General features: G+C 46.3%; 1 protein-coding gene across 2 annotated transcripts in view; it reads left to right on the top strand.

The window, feature by feature from the left end:
- The window catches only part of TDRD9 (tudor domain containing 9), a 331,496-nt gene that overhangs the window by 47,249 nt on the left and 267,556 nt on the right, over nt 1–16,691 (top strand). For both annotated transcript variants that reach the window (XM_088455276.1, XM_088455275.1), the window contains exons 4-5: nt 3,941–4,162; nt 4,432–4,554. In XM_088455276.1, the coding sequence (XP_088311402.1) occupies nt 3,941–4,162; nt 4,432–4,554 (345 nt within the window). The remainder of the gene's footprint in view (nt 1–3,940; nt 4,163–4,431; nt 4,555–16,691) is intronic.

Genomic DNA, 16,691 nt, shown 5'->3' with positions numbered 1-16,691 from the left:
TCGTAGAAACAGAGATAACAAAGGTAAGTTCGTACCATATCTCTTGTTGTTTGATACTGCGCCATCGCAGGGTACCAGTACTCCTGTGTATTCCTCCTCTGGGGAATATGTTTGCGACCTTAGAGTCCATCCAAGACGGGAGTTCCTTACCTGTCCATTCCAACTGGACCTCCTCTCTCAGTGGTCAGGGTCCCACCATTTTCTTTACCAGCGAGTGCACTGTCACCCAAGGCTCGAACATCTCTCCTTTGGTGGCCGAATTCCTCACACCTACTGGCAGGCAAGAAGTTTGCAATGTGAGAAGGATTCTCCTCACCACAGACGTCAGTCTTGAGAGGATGGGGGGCAGTGACTCAGGGAAGACACTTTTAGGGCCGCTGGACTCAACCGGAGGCAGAACGGCCCATGAAGATTCTGTGTTAAAGACCGTGTTATATGCTCTTCAGATTGCACAGCCCTGTTGAAGGGCCATGCAATCAGAGTGCAAGCCGGTGGCATACATAAACAGGCAAGGCGGCACCAAGAGATTGATCTGCCCTGTGGGAGGTTAGCCGAATTCTGCTTTGGGCAGAGAATTTTACAGTGGCTATTTCTGCGATTCTCATCCCAGGAGTAGGAAATTGGGAGGCAGAGTACCTCAGTCGGCAGGACATTCATCCGGAAGAATTGTTACTCAATCCATAAGTATTTCTCCAACTGACTCTGCATTGGGTTCGACCTCAGGCCGACCTCATGGAGGCAAAATTGAACAACCAATTGCCAGTTTACTGCTCTTGAGTAAGGGACCCGCAGGCTGCTGCAATGGATGCACTGACAACACCGTGGCCGTTCACTAAGTGTTTCTGTTCACTCCTTTTCCGCTCATCCCTCGAGTGCTTCAGAGAATCAAGCGAAAGGAAAAAAACTAAATTAAAAAATGTCAGAGTGCTACTAGTAGCTCCAGATTGGCCTAGATGAGCGTGGTACTCCCACAGATGGAGTCTGTTGATAGACGAGCCGTGGCCGCTTCCTCTACAGGCAGATCCCCTTCTTCAGGGTCCGTATATTTATCAGGACTTAAGGCGCTTTCGTTTAATGGAGTGGCTATTGAAAGGGCCATCCTCAGGAAGAAGGGTATCCCGTCCAGTGTGATTCATACCGGGATTCGGGCTCGGAAGGAGGTTACGTCTAAACATTACTATAGTATATGGAAAATGTATGTAGCTTGGTGTGAACGCCGCAGTTCATCTCCGTCAGAATTTAAGATTGCACGCCTCCTTCTTTTTCTTCAGGCCACTTTATCAGCAGGCCTTTGTCTTGGTTCCTTAAAGGTACAGGTGTCTGCGCTGTCCATTTTCTTTCAAAGAAAATTAGCCTTATTGTCGGATATCCAGACCTTTTTACTGGGAGTAGACAGAATTAAGCCTTCTTTTGTGCCTCCTACGGCACCATGGGTCTTGGATTTGGTCCTGGTTTTTCTCCAGTCTGATACCTTTGAGCTCGTTACAGAGGGTACAGATAAGGCATTTAACCTGGAAGGTTGTTCTTTGGTGCTCACTTCAGCGAGGCGCGTGTCGGAGTTGGGGGCTCTATCCTGTTGTCCACTTTATCTCATTTTCCATGAGGATAGGACGGAGTGGCGTACGCAGATGTCGTTTCTTCCTAAGGTTCTATCTGCTTTTCAGATAAACCAACCAATTGTGGTCCCATTGTTCAAGGACGAGTATTCAACCTCTAAATCCTTAGATGTTGTCAGAGCACTCTGGATTCATGTCAACAGAACTGCTCCTCTCCGAGAGTCGGATGCACTTTTTGTTCGGTTTGATGCGGCGCGACCAGGTTGGCCGGATTCAAAACAAACCATTCAAGATGATTTTGTCTGGCTATCAGACAGACTTATATGGCGGCTTCAAGCCAACCACCTTTTTCCGTTACGGTGCATTCAACGCGCTCGGTAGGTCCATCTTGGTACAGCTGCTCGTGGGGCCTCTTTAAACCATCTTTGTCGAGCGACCTCTTGGTCAGGCAGGCTTACTTTTAAAAGTTTATCATTTTGATACTTTTGCGACCTCTTCAGAGTTTGGCCGTGCAGTTTTGCAGGGTTCTCAGCGCTCTCCCACCCGGGATGTGAGCTCTGGGACGTCCCCATTGTACTGAGACTCCAGTGTCCCCTAGTGGATGAAGGAGAAATCAGGATTTTGGTACTTACCGATAAATCCCTTTCTCCGATTCCACAGGGGACACTGGACACCCACCCTGCGCTGTTCTACCTGCATAAGTTGTTGTTTTCCAGGTTCAGATGGTTTTTTTGATCCAGGGTCTGATTCGGATGTTATTGTTTCTTTTATAACACCATTTACTTCTTTGTACATGAATGCTGTAGCTTTTTTATCTCCTTTTATTCCAGCTCCCCTCGGGCACAGTTTATTTAGACTGACCTGTAGGGGGGTATAGAGGGGGAGGAGATAGCTACTATTCAAATTTATTAAAGTGCCAGCTCCCGGTTAACCCACTTCTATACCCCATTGTACTGAGACTCCAGTGTCCCCTGTGGAATCGGACAAAGGGCTTTATCGGTAAGTACCAAAATCCTGATTTTTAGTGAATTCTAGTAAAGAGTAAGAGGAATATCTTATTAGCTGCGATAAGCAGATTTTTGCGCAAACTAAGTTCTTATTGGCTGCGGATTTCGCGAGTGCGAATCCTCCATAGATTTTTCGTGAATTCGTTTTATCTCCTAAGAAGGTGAAAAGTTGGGGAAAATCCATATTTTTAGGTAAAAATGTCGGAACTTGGTTCAGAACTACTGGGACACCCTCCTTAATGACTGGGCACAAAAATTTTTTTAGTTGCCTTAATTTGGCCAATAATGACATGTTGTTTTTGGGTTATTAAACTTTTAAGTGTCGGAATGGGTTAATTGATGTTGGACAGGTACATGGGGTGCTATATGAATGGGACAGGTATTTTTAAGATTGCAGGTGGGTGTAAGGTGTATTTTTAAGTGTCTTTAAATGACATAAATATAATAGGCATTTTTATGCACCCCCCAATTTAAGTAAAGATTTATTTTACCAAAAATATAATTGTTTGACTATTTTAGAAGATTGCATATAACGGCCGTTTGACACAATTTAACAACTCCAAATACTTTTATTATGGCCACTGACTAACTTCTATACTGTTATCCTATATCAGTTTGCCCTTTTTTGAGGGGTACAGGCAGATTTCACCAGTTTCACCTATACTTATAGTGGGTAAATCCAGGAAGAATTATTTGCGATAATGTTGCATCGTGGCTTTTACAATTGGATTGCGAGTGCGCACAGACGCGATAAGTGAAATTATCGTTGTGCGACAAGTCATTGCGGCTAATAGGGTATCCCCCGAAATGTTAAAACTATCCCCCCCCCTCATCCAATGCTCCTACGGTAAATACTTCCTGGCATGCATGCTTGTACATAAGTGATGCTCACCAGCCTATGGGGGCAGAGCATTACAGGAATTAAATACTTGGCAACTCCTTTAACATTAGCCAGGCAAAAAAATATTGCAAAATGCTTATACATGTTAACTATATACACTAAACCCTCAGAGCGAATTAACTAGTCTGTTGGAAACCATTAGTAAATCTTAAACTATTGTTGTTCGTATTTTACCTCGCTGATGTGGCACTTGTTTGTGTAGACCAAGCACAAGTTTTTTTTCATGATACTTAGGATAGATAACGCTATATAGTTATCTGTCCTATCTATCCTTTCTATACTATTGCTCTTTATTGTCTCTGCAGCGCTGCCTAGAATCTTCAGAGGGTGTGCCTGTTTGTAGTACAGAGTTGATACGTCTTAAAACCCATTCCATATATTAACTGAATTAGGTTCATGTGCCTGATTATTACAGGAGCTCTGTAAATGAAAACCTTTATACAGCTTTAAGATCATTTTCTTGCTTATATTTACAGTTGATTACTCTAATTGATAACAATTCGGTTCTGGTTATACATGGTGCCACGGGCAGCGGGAAAAGTACACAACTGCCCCAGTATATCCTGGATTACCACATGCAGCACGCTACGTACTGTAACATTGTGGTGACGCAGCCCAGGAAGATCGCTGCATGCAGCATTGCCACATGGATCAGCAAGGAGAGAAACTGGCCACTGAGCGGGTTAGTGGGCTATCAGGTAGGGACAGTGTTTTAATTTAAGAAAATTTACTTTGAGTCTCTTGTAAATGGATTTGTTTTATTAATGGGGCACAAACTTCAATGTAGGTTTGTGTGGGTTTTTGTTTTTCATATTAAAGAAAATTGCACCTTACTGTTGCTGCTTATGCTTCCTAACACCAGTTTTTAAAGGTCCCCCCCTAGGTCAGTGGTGGTAATGAGGGGGAGGTGGTTTTCAAAAACTGGAGTCTGACATGAATGTTTCTTGTAAATATTTTTATCTTACAGGTGGGGCTGGAGAAAAAAGCAACAGCCGACACGCATTTGATTTATGTGACGACAGGCGTTCTTTTGCAGAAAATAGTAGGTGCCAAGAGCTTGGCTGAGTACACGCACATTTTTATTGATGATGTAAGTACCTTCATTCATAGCAGACTCTTTATGAAATCATCACTTTGTTCAGTGTTTTGTTCAGTGTTTTGTTCAGTGTTTTGTTCAGTGTTTTGTTCAGTGTTTTGTTCAGTGTTTTGTTCAGTGTTTTGTTCAGTGTTTTGTTCAGTGTTTTGTTCAGTGTTTTGTTCAGTGTTTTGTTCAGTGTTTTGTTCAGTGTTTTGTTCAGTGTTTTGTTCAGTGTTTTGTTCAGTGTTTTGTTCAGTGTTTTGTTCAGTGTTTTGTTCAGTGTTTTACGTATGAAGTGAAAACTGTTAAGCTAATTGTAATATACTGGTTTCATTTTAATGGGTAGTAGACTTTTAGAATTAGATTTACTGCAGTTCATGATGCTATGCAGCCATGGCCAAAACTTTTGAGAAGGACACAAGTATTGGTTTTCACAAAGTTTGCTGCTTCATTGTTTTTAGACCTTTTTGTCAGATGTTACTATGGTATACTGAAGGAAAATTACAAGCATTTCACAAGTGTCAAAGGCTTTTATTGACAATTACATTAAGTTTATGCAAAGAGCCAATATTTGCAGTGATGACCCTTCTTTTTTCAAGACCTCTGCAATTCGCCCTGGCATGCTGTCACTCAACTGGGCCCACATACTGACTGATGGCTGCCCATTCTTACCTAATCAATGCTTGGAGTTTGTCAGAATTTGTGGGTTTTTGTTTGTCCACCTGCCTCTTGAGGATTGGCCACAAGTTCTCAATGGGATTAAGGTCTGGGGAGTTTCCTGCCCATGGAACCAAAATTTTGATGTTTTGTTCCCCGAGCCACTTAGTTATCACTTTTGCCTTATGGCAAGGTGCTCCATTATGCTAGAAAAGGCATTGTTCCTCACCCAACTGTTCTTGGATGGTTGGAAGAAGTTGCTCTTGGAGGATGTTTTGGTATCATTCTTTATTCATGGCTGTGTTCTTAGGCAAAATTGTGAGTGATCCCACTTTCTTGGTTGAGAAGCAACCCCACACATGAATGGTCTCAGGATGTTTTATTGTTGGCATGACACAGTACGAAGACTTTTGGAGGATGGCGTGGTGTCAAGAAGGGCAGCAAATAAGCCACTTCTCTCCAGTAAAAACATCAGGGACAGACTGATATTCTGCAAAAGGTACAGGGTTTGGACTGCTGAGGATTGGGGTATAAGTTATTTTCTCTGAATCCCCTTTACACATTGTTTGGGGCATCTGAAAAAACGCTTGTCTAAAGAAGGAATGGTGAGCGCTACCATCAGTCCTGTGTCGTGCCAACAGTAAAGCGTGGTCTACGTACCACCGATGCGAAGCGGCCATTATCGTAGTGTTCCTTCAGGAACTCTCAGTTGGTTTTGCTCTGTGTAGCCCGTAGGCTACAGCAGCACAACACAATCTTTTAGATGCCGTTAGCCAAGCTCTGGAATGCTTCGCGTTTTGGAAATTAATAAATATGACCACATTGCATCCCCCATAGAAACCTATGATTGCGGCTGCTGTTAAAAAGGGACAGCAGCATATATCAGGCCATATATGTTTAATCATTATGATTATTGATATGTGCATTATATTTAGTACCCATTTTCCCAACTCTTCTGTACGCTTCCCTCCCCATGTCCTTTTTAGTTTTTTTTTCATTGTTTTTTCGTATAAAATCTCAGTAAAGAAAAAAAAACAATGAAAAAAAAAATAAATATACAAAATATTGCACATATATAAAAATAAGCTCCTCTCTCACCACACTTTGAAATAAAAAATCCAATTATTTTTGTTTCATTAAATTATTGGATTAGTTACAACAAAACAAGCCACACCATGTGTAAAGAAAGCAAACTATTACCCCAATAATACTTGTAAATGACTGCAAAAAGTTTTTTGTATAGCAGAAAAACCAGAATAGGAGCTTAAACAAATTAGGCGAGTCATTTTGTTCTCCAAGGGTATCTGAGCACTGGGAAAAAAAAATACCTGTTTCAAAAGGTCACCACTCTACTGACATTTCAGAAAAGACAATAAGAAATGCCGGAAGGATTAATGGGGAGGTGAAGGCAATGCAAAAGGAAAGCAAAACTGGATTTAGATTTTCTTAAAGTTTGTAAAAGCCAACCTCTGCAATTTTTAAAAATCGTTCAAATGTTGAAAAAAATAAACATTTAAGCAAAATAAATTGATTTTGGTTAAAATTAATTAAACTTGAAGAACATAAATGCTCTGCATTGACTGTAATTATGAAAACAAGGTTGACAACTAAACCTTTAAGGCTGACCTGTCGACTACATTTAAAAAATGTGGATATGTAAAAAAAATTTTTTTTTTAATTTACTGTGTTAAAATTGTATAGTTTCAACTTTTTTTTTTTTTTATGACTGCATCGGGGTGATTCAATATTTGGGTGCAGCAATAATTATTGGGTGCTTAATGTAACAATTCAATTGTTTTGGGCACCAGTTATTGCACTTGTCGCGCTCAATTAGAAAGGGTTTAGCAGCTTATTACGGTTAATCCCGTCTAAACTCCTGGTTAGTTCGCTCGAAAGGCCAAAACCATGGACTTTTCATAATTTTTTTACTCCAGGGTCCTTAGGGTCCACAGGGACACCTTGGGGTTTAGGTATGGGTTTTGTCCATGGGCACCACACAGTTAAACTCTTCATCCCAGGATGCACCGGGCCCCCTCCTATACCCCGCCCCCAGGCCAAGGCACCTCAGTTTTCAGTAGGTGCCCGGCCAGAGCTGGGTCATCGCGCAGGGGGAAATCTTCAAGAGCTGAAGCACGGACAGTCCAGCGGACGTCCGTGCTATCCCTCCGACACCCCTCCGGCGCCGACCACGGTACGGATCCGGGGAGCTTGGGGGGCTCCAGCTAGTGGAACCCCGTGGGGCTCTGGGACTGTGGCCGGACGCACGGGGGGTATCAAGGTAAGTCAGCGGGCGTCTGTGCTAGGTGCCCGCTGAATCACAGTCCATGGTCACCAGGGCTGGGGGATCCCTCGGGACGGCAGCATAAGTGGAGCCAGGTTCTAAAACCTGCGTTGCCACTGGACCACCAGGGATAGGGGGCTGGAGCGTTCCGGACACGCTCCAGCATCCCTGGGGTTAAACGACTGCCAAGGAGGGCGCTTTCCCTGTCTAGTGCAGGAGGCCCCTCACCCTGCTGCTCGGCACCTTCTGCTCTGAGGTTGGCGGGCTGAGACAACGGTTCTCCCACCGGCCCGCCTCCTCTGCTTCTCTTGGCGGCCGTTTTATTGTGTGCATCGGTCGGTGTATGCAGGCGCTATTTCCTACCAGACTTTAGGTCCGGTTAGTAGAAGCTAGCGCGATTGTGCAGGTAAATTTTTTTTTTTTTTTTCTGCATTGGTGTGTGACCTAGTGCTAGCGCTGTCTGCCTGCTTTCCTTCTGTCAGCCATATTTGCTTGGCCCAGACAGCATTGGTACTCGGATCTTCTGTGTCTCTCAATCGACACTCCACTGCTGTTGCCTCAACGTTCGGACTTGTTTTCTCAGGGTCCCTGTCTTTACCCGGACCTGAGTCGTCTTGTCTTTGACGGCGGGCTCTTGAGACTTCCCTCTTAAGGTCTAAGGGTTTCTCCAGATCTGTGGTAGATACAATGCTCCAAGCTAGGAAACCGGCTTCGGCTAGAATTTACCACAGGGTGTGGCACACTTATTTTGAGTGGTGTCGCCCTAGAGGATATGATCCTCAGGAGTTTCAGATATCCAGAGTGCTGGCTTTCCTACAGGCGTGCTTGGATCTTGAAAGAAAAACACATATAGGAGCGCTGACCACAAATAACATTCACGGTTTACTCAATAGTGTGGGTACATATAATATAAAAATCCCACATAAAAAACATATGTCAAAAATTTACATAAAACAGAACAGAAAAATGTACACTGATATACTAAATGCCTTTTAAGCAGATCCAGCTGTCTAATCTGATATGCCCCTATAATAGATAAATATGTAGAATCCCACAATAGGCAAACGGCATCATAAGATGGTAGTTATCACAGTGAATTCCAGAAATAGTGCAATGCACCCAAAAATATATAGGCTTAACTGAATCATTGGTGATAGATCTCAGTAATTATTAACAGTCAATTTAGATTATTGTAAGCTTGATACGTAGATGTTACAAAAAATGGAAATAAAGTGCTGTAAGAGCTTGGATCTCAGTCTACGCCTCGCCTCACTGAAGGTGCATGTTTCTGCCCTGTCGGTTTGGTTTCAGCGTAGGATTGCTACGCTGTCTGATAGCCGTACCTTTTTGCAGGGTGTCCTTCACATCCAGCCTCCTTATGTCCCTCCGGTGGCTCCTTGGGATTTGGCTGTGGTCCTGTGGGCGCTCCAGGGTCCTCCATTAGAACTTTTGGGTTCCGTAGATTTGAAATTGCTTACGACAAAGACAGTGTGCCTTCTGGCTATTGCTTCGGCCAGAAGGCTGTCGGATTTGGGGGCTCTCTCCTGTCGTCCCCCCTTTCTGACTTTTCATTCAGACAGGGCGGTACTTCGGATCCGCCCTGATTTCCTTCCTAAGGTGGTGTCTAGTTTCCACATTAACGAGGAAATTGTGGTCCCAGCCTTTAATTCATTGGATCTCTCGGCTGGTGAGGCCTCTTTGGATGTGGTACGGGCTCTGTGGATTTATGTGGACCGTACCAGTTCCTTAAGAAAATCGGACTCTAGTTGTCCTGTATGGATTTCATAAGAGGGGTTGGCCTGCCAATAAGCAGACTTTGGCATGGTGGATTTGCATGGCGATCTCTGAGGCTTACGCTCATGAGGGTCTTCCAGTGCCACCCTCTGTGAAGGCTCATTCTACGAGGTCTGTGGGTCCTTCGTGGGCAGCTCGCCATGGCGCCTCGGCTGTTCAGGTTTGCAAGTCTGCTTCGTGGACTCTGTCCATACGTTTGTCAGGCATTACGCATTTGACACTTTTGCTTCTCAGGATGCTTCGGGCGGCGGGTTCTCCTCTCTGCACAGGAGCGTCCCCTCCCTTGAAGGATACTGCTTTGGGACATCCCCAAGGTATCCCTGTGGATCCCTAAGGACCCTGGAGTAGAAAACGAGAGATGGTAAGAACTTACCTTTGTTATATCTGTTTCTACGAAGTCCTTAGGGTCCATAGGGCGCCCGCCCTGTGCCTCTGTAGGATGTTGTTCTGGTCGCCAGTTTCTGTCTCCTTTTCTGTGAGAATGTGAATCTTGTGTGTTCCAGACTTTCTTCTTCCTTTTTCTCCTCCTCCGGCCTATGGCTTGATACTAAAACTGAGGTGTCTTGGCCTCGGGGCGGGGTATTGGAGGGGGCCCGGTGCATCCTGGGATGAAGAGTTTAACTGTACCCCAAGGTATCCCTGTGGACCTTAAGGACTTCGTAGAAACAGAGATAACAAAGGTAAGTTCTTACCATATCTCTTGTTTTCTGCTTGCTTCCTTAGAAGTGGATGAGCTGAAATGCCCGCTGTTTGCGCTCTAACGTAGCAACAATTAAACTGCTCCATCAGGCACTGACACTTACCTGCTCAAACTATTGATTCGCCACCTCCCATGAATTTGGCCTTTTTACAAGCAGGTGTATATATTGAGTAATATTGTTTTAAGATCCAGCATCCATTCAAAATGTGGCCGTCAAATCCTATTTTAGTTGCCGCAGGGGCTCCCAGACACCGTAGGGGCTTATCTCATCAGCCAGTCTCAGAAACTGCTCGTGCTAATACGGCAGCTTAGAAATGGACAGAGCACCCCCAACACTTTACCACGCCGCTTCCAAATGAGGGATCAGGCGCTTGGGCCTTTCAAGGGGCCTGTCAGTCATCACTGCAGTCAGGAGTAATTGTCAAAGTCCTGAAAGCTCAGGAAGGTCTTCGCTTCTATTCCAACCTGATCCTGCTTCAGAAACCAAACTTGCCTTTCCTGCCAATTGTGAGTCTCTGCATGTACACCAGGGAGTCCTCATGTCAATTTACTACACGAACACCCTTCACCTTTATCTGCAGAACACTTCCTCTAGCACTGTTGGTTAAATATATAATGCATGGTGGATGGCTCCCCTTTTGACATGTCAAATTTGCTGATTTTTGCAGGTAAGGAGGTAGGTCCTGTTGAAGATACAGAAGTCCTTTATAGTCCAAGTGTTGCTGGCAGAAATCTGCCAGCAGGAGCAGCAAAGTGCGTCAATGACTTACCTTGTCAGCAGCACTTGCACTATAGGGACTTCTGTGGTATCTTTAACCAGACCTACCTCATTACCTGGAAATACCAGCAAGCTTGCCATGTTTAAAGTTTAGCCATCCGCTGAGCGATGATCTTCATCACTAAACCAGGATGCCAATACTGGTTATAATGGTTAGATAACTGCAGTATTGAAAGGGCCATACAACTAATTTTAGGCCCCATTACACTACAGCTCATTTCTTTCAATACACCACCTATAATTGTTGATTTTTCTTAAAGTAATGAACAAAAGAAGCTAGCTTGTCATATTAAACTTTTACAGCGACTATAAACACTCATAAGAACCTGTTATGTCATAAAAATATCTGGAGTTTCTTTTTGTACAAATAAACATCACTACAATGTTTAGTAGAAAAACAAGAGATATGGTAAGAACTTACCTTTGTTATCTCTGTTTCTACGAAGTCCATAGGGTCCACAGGGTTGACCTTGGGGTATAGGTTGGGAACCAAATCCGGGCACCACGCAGTTAAAGCTTTTAGCTCCCAGGATGCACTTGGGTCCACTCTCCCTATAACCCCACCCCCAGCCAGAGGCACCTCAGTTTGTAAGTAGCCAAAGGCCGGAGGAGGAGAAAAAAAGAGAGAAAACTGGAACACTCGATAACCATACTCACAGAAATGGGAGACGGAAAACCGGTGACCAGTCACACAGCCCATTTGAAGCCAGGTGCGTCAGGGCGGGCGCCCTGTGGACCCTATGGACTTCGTAGAAACAGAGATAACAAAGGTAAGTTCTTACCATATCTCTTGTTTTCTACTTCAGGGTCCATAGGGGGTCCACAGGGTTGACCTTGGGGATGTCCCAAAGCAGTTCAACCAAGGGAGGGGACGCTCCTGTGCTGAGAGGAGAATCCGCCGCCAAAAAGGAAGCATCCTGAGAGGCAAAGGAAAACAATGCCTAGAACCTTAAAAAGGTGTAGACAGAAGACCAGGTGGCCACCTAGCAAGGCAAACCAGCCAAGGTGCCACCGCGAGCCACCCACGAGGGTTACATGGCCCGAGAAAAAAAACAAGCAGCAACAACAGAAAGGCCTACCCATGGGTAGGCCCCTGAAGAAGACATACGAGGCCGTCCAGCCAACATATGGCCATAGGCCGGCCATCCTTTCCTGTTAAAACCAGAAATCTCAGACCACCAATAAGGAGTCCGATTTCCGTCAGGAACTTGAATGGATCACATAAATCCACAGAGGCCGGACCACAGTCAATGAGGCCACACCAGCCGAGAGGACTGGGGACTGAATGGCCGCACCATAAGTTCCAGAATAATATGGAACCTGAAAATCACTAAGAAGAAACACAGGGTGAGAGCAACTCACACCCTAACAAGATGCCCTCCAGAAGAGGGAGCCACATGAGAACGCTCCCAATTCCGACACTCACCTGGTTGATATAAACTCCCTGATAGAAAGAGAGAAAGCCAAAGCAATAGACCATGTAATGGCTATTACAACCAGCGGTTCCATTAACTTTCCCCGGAGTTAACGAAGAACCACTACTAACTCCCAAGGAGACCCTAGGGAGGACAAATGGAGGCATAATCCAGAGAACACTCCAAAGGATGAACTGGATATCAGAGCGGAGCAATTCCATAACCTAATCATACTGACAGTGTAGAGATCTGCACTGTCAGGAAGGCCAGGCCGAGGGAGAAACCCAAGCCAGCCGGAAGGAATGCCAGAAAATCTGGAAATCCTGGACACCAGAGGATCGTATTGATAGGTATAATACCATAAGAATTATGGCTGCCACAGATTGTGGTAGGTCCCAGCAAAAGCTGATCCATGTGCTCCAATCATTCCAACGATGACAACGCCATGGAAGCCGTAAGACCACTATAGGGACGTAGTCAAAGACAAACGACCCAGGTCCAAGGCAAACCCCAGGACCCTGAGACAACAGGTCTGGGTAGCGAAGCATCAGGAATGGAGTATCGATGGAGAGACTCCGAAAAACCAAGTACCCCTGACATCTGGGGCAATCAGGAGCCACCAGCAGGAAAGCATCTCTGTCTCTATTGAAACACTTCCCTCGAGGAAGAATGGAGACTGGAGAACACAGGTACGCAAATTGGAAGAACCCCTTCACCGACAAAGAGTCACTGAAGGTTGCTTCAGAATCCCCAGAGTTGGACTGTAACACCATAGTGTGATAGAGTCAGAAGGCCATGAGTGTCACCTCAGGAGGGCCCCCCCCCCCTGCTCACCAGGAGATGAAACCTCTCTTGGGGAAGAGACTAGTCCCCGGGATGCACGTCGTAACGGCTGAGGACTCCCGCTTCCCAATGGAGAGCACCCGAAATGAACACTGTCGAGATGGTCGGGAGGAGACCCTCAGACAATTCCCGAATGTATGACATACCTGACATTGCCACCCAACGAACAGTATTGCTAAAAAGGAAGCCACTGTTCTGACCCTGTCGGACTGAACTTTTTCAGGTTCACCTGGAAACAAGGGCTATGCCAGAGTGAAGCCCAAGACAGGCTAAAGTTCCAACAAGTTAATTGACAGGGTGGAATCGACAGACATCCAATTGCACTGAAATGGATGCGAACCAGACACTGTCCTTAGCAAAGAATACCCTGGACGAGATGGCCATAGTCACCCGAAAAGGGACCGACTTGCCTCCGGGGAGAGCATCATCGTTTGAACAGTGATCCGACAGAAAAAACTCGTTCCATCTGTAGATAAGCCAATTATGGAAAGGCCTGGAATGGAACTGAGCCCATTCCACCCTTCCAAAGGCAGACACTGAATAGTGGACCATGCATCCCAGAGTGTAAAGACATATGGCGACTGCGCAGACATCCATGTACTCCTAATGGAAGAGTGGAGATGCCGTCTTAAGCCAGAAGAATTCTCAGATTTTGAGAATCCAGCAGGGCTCCTAGGTGAAGAATACCCAGAGAGGGATGCAGGGAGGACTTTTTTCCCCTTGATTAAACGTCTGCACCCTGAAGAACCCACAGTCAACCAGACCCGGCTGTAAAGTACCCCGGTGATCCTGCTAAGAGCAGGAGGCCATCCAGGTACAGGAGCATTGGGATATACTGAACAGAAGAACTGTCAGAAAATCCCAAATGCTGGTAAACCCCTGTGGGGCTGAGATCAGTCCCAACAGGCAGAGCCCGAAAAATCGTAAGTGCTGTGATACAGCAAACCTCAGTCCATGCTGAGGTAAGGTCTCTGTAAGTACCCGTAGGCACGCGTCCTGTATATCCAGTGATACCATTAAGTCCCCGGGTTCCAAACATAGTATGATGGAGCATAGGGATTGCTTCCTGAACCCAGGTAGCTTTAGGAACTGGTTCGGGGAATTGAGACAGAGAATAGGCCAAAGAGGACCATTCAGCCACCGCACCAGAAAGAAAGCAGAACAACCAGTCCCTCGCTGAGAAAGTGGGGATGGCCCAATTAGCTCCGCTTACCGCAACAACTGTATAGCTTTCTGGATTTGTAAGGCCCTGTTCCGAATAAGGGCCTGCGTACCATCACATGGAAATAGGCCGCCTGAGCAAAGAGAGGGCGTACCCTCCTACCCACGTAGCCGCGGCAACTAGACACTAGTACCGGGCAAACTGAGAAATCGCCATCTCCCAGTGGTAGGCCTGTCTCGTCAGGCTGACGATATATCCGTTGGTTCAGAAGCAGGATCGGCTGGCAGTCCAGGCCTGCTCGGAACTGGATATGTCAGCCCTTGTAAAGGCCGACAGTCTATGAAAAAACAGACCTTTAGGCTGACCCAGAGGACAAAAAGACTTAATAGTCTGAGGCCCCGTAGTGAGCATAGCTGACGGCGGGAAATTTGTACTGCCACTGTCAAGGTCAGATATACCCTATAGATGGTATCTGCACCTCTGCATTCCCAGAGCGCAGCCATAGGGTATTACGGAGGATACCGTCGCAGCCGGAACTCTGAAAGTTTGGAGCTGGTATCCAATATAGGCATGTCCACCTATGACAACTGCATATATTACGTGAGCGACCAAATACACTTGAACCCCAGACGTGTTGGAGGGGAAAAACATTACAAATACATCAGCTCAGTATGCAATAGTATTACCCATCCTACCATGGCTAATAGCATGGTTGGTTAACAACCCCTGAAAGCGAGTATACTGATTTCAGGCAGAGTTACCACCTACGGATCAGAAGAATCCGACCACGCAGGAATGGGATGCGTAGTAACGTCTGTAATCCGACGAGTAACACGCCCATCCACCCCAGGAGGGGCTCATGATGACCCTCAGGGAATTTGGGACAGGAGACCAAACACTGTTGTAATACCTCATATCTGGCAACAGCCAGAGTCCCGCCCTGCGATCCACCCGCTAGTCAGCAACAGGGACCCAGAATGCACGTAATACTGAGGGTGTATGATACAGGTGCAGGTCAACATTCACTCTAACCAGAATGGACCTGCTACCAGCCCGAAAGCAGGGATAATAATACTTGAGATAGGCTTCCCCCCCGTGTAAGAGGGAAAGAGCCCAAAACAGTATCCAGTTCACGGTAGAGCCAAGTGGGAAGTAACCACAGGGCGTCAACCACGCCAATTTGCGTTTCATAGAAAAACGACTTCCACCCAGGGTGGCTGTTGTGGTAATCCCTGCAAGGGGCATGACAGACTATTGTGGCACCAGGGGGAATTCATATACTCGAAAAAAAAACCTGTGTCACAGGGGAAGAGTGCAAGAAACTGCGAGATACCCTGAGATGAAAAGGGCAGTATGGTGAAGTAACCCCAAGTGAGGTACAACAATGGGGCCCGCCCGGCGATCCGCAATTAAGAGGATCCCGAGAAAACAAACAGCCCAAGGGGGTCGTGAAAGGGACCGGCACCCGATGACGCCACATACAGAACCCTTTAAGAGTTAAATCCTCCGCACTAACACCTGCAGCACATGGCTTGCAGGATAGTAAAAATGGGTGCAGTATAACGCTCTATCTCCTGGTCAGACATATCTGACCAAGCCTTGTGATCAAGCAGCGCTATACTGGTCCTGACTGAAACTAAAAATTAGCTGCAGGGACCCATTTTCAGCGTATGCAACACACAGTTCCACTCAAAATATGGCAACGTGCAGCACGCAACAGTATGTGACAAACCTCACAAATATTAACAAGTATATAAATGTGAGGTCTTAGAACCACCCAAAGTACAGCTGTATTAGGGCAGATAAGGAAAGGGATAGATATACACTGACAGGTGAGAGAATAAAGTACTGTCAGCACTAGCATAAGTCACATACAATGCAGATATACACATATATACATAAACATGTCATATAATATACTGCACTATTACACTGCATGCAACTTACCCAGATTCAGTGTCTGGGAAGGCTACAGCGCTGTGTACACTGACCTAATGGTGAGGTACGCAGGGGGACTGGACTCACTGCCATCTCCAGAGATTTCTGCTGCACCACAGAGAAAATGGCCGCTGGAGACCTCAGAAGAAGCGTGGCCCGCGGAGGAAGCAGCTCAGCGACGCCAGACTATGGATACTGAAAGGCGCGCTGAGGGGAGGAGCCGCTATAACAGGGAAGGCTGTCTCCCCTGGCCGGCTATTAACCCCCGGGACGCCGGCTCCCTGCACCGAACACTAAGTCCCTGGTGGTCTAGTGGACACACGGGGTATGGGGGGCCCGCCGCCACTGCCGGCGCCTCCGGTCTGTCCCCAGAGACCGGAGGCACAGGACTGCATTTCAAATGCGCGGATCACCGCAAGCGGTGACCCGCGCCTTACCTGCTCCCCGTGAATCCGGCAGCAGTCCTGGGCGCCCGCAGAGTCCGGCTAGTACAGACTCTGGGGTCCCGCTGAGATCCCCAGATCTGTACTGGCGTCTCAGCGCCAGCGGGGTGACGGAGCGGCAGCTTAGACGTCCTATGG

Source organism: Taudactylus pleione, unplaced genomic scaffold (genome assembly GCF_031769625.1).
Source record: "Taudactylus pleione unplaced genomic scaffold, aTauple2 ptg000652l, whole genome shotgun sequence".
In the NCBI taxonomy this organism is placed as follows: Eukaryota; Metazoa; Chordata; class Amphibia; order Anura; family Myobatrachidae; genus Taudactylus; species Taudactylus pleione.
Note: the sequence above shows the minus strand (reverse complement) of the source record. Positions and strands in the feature narration are given on the sequence as shown.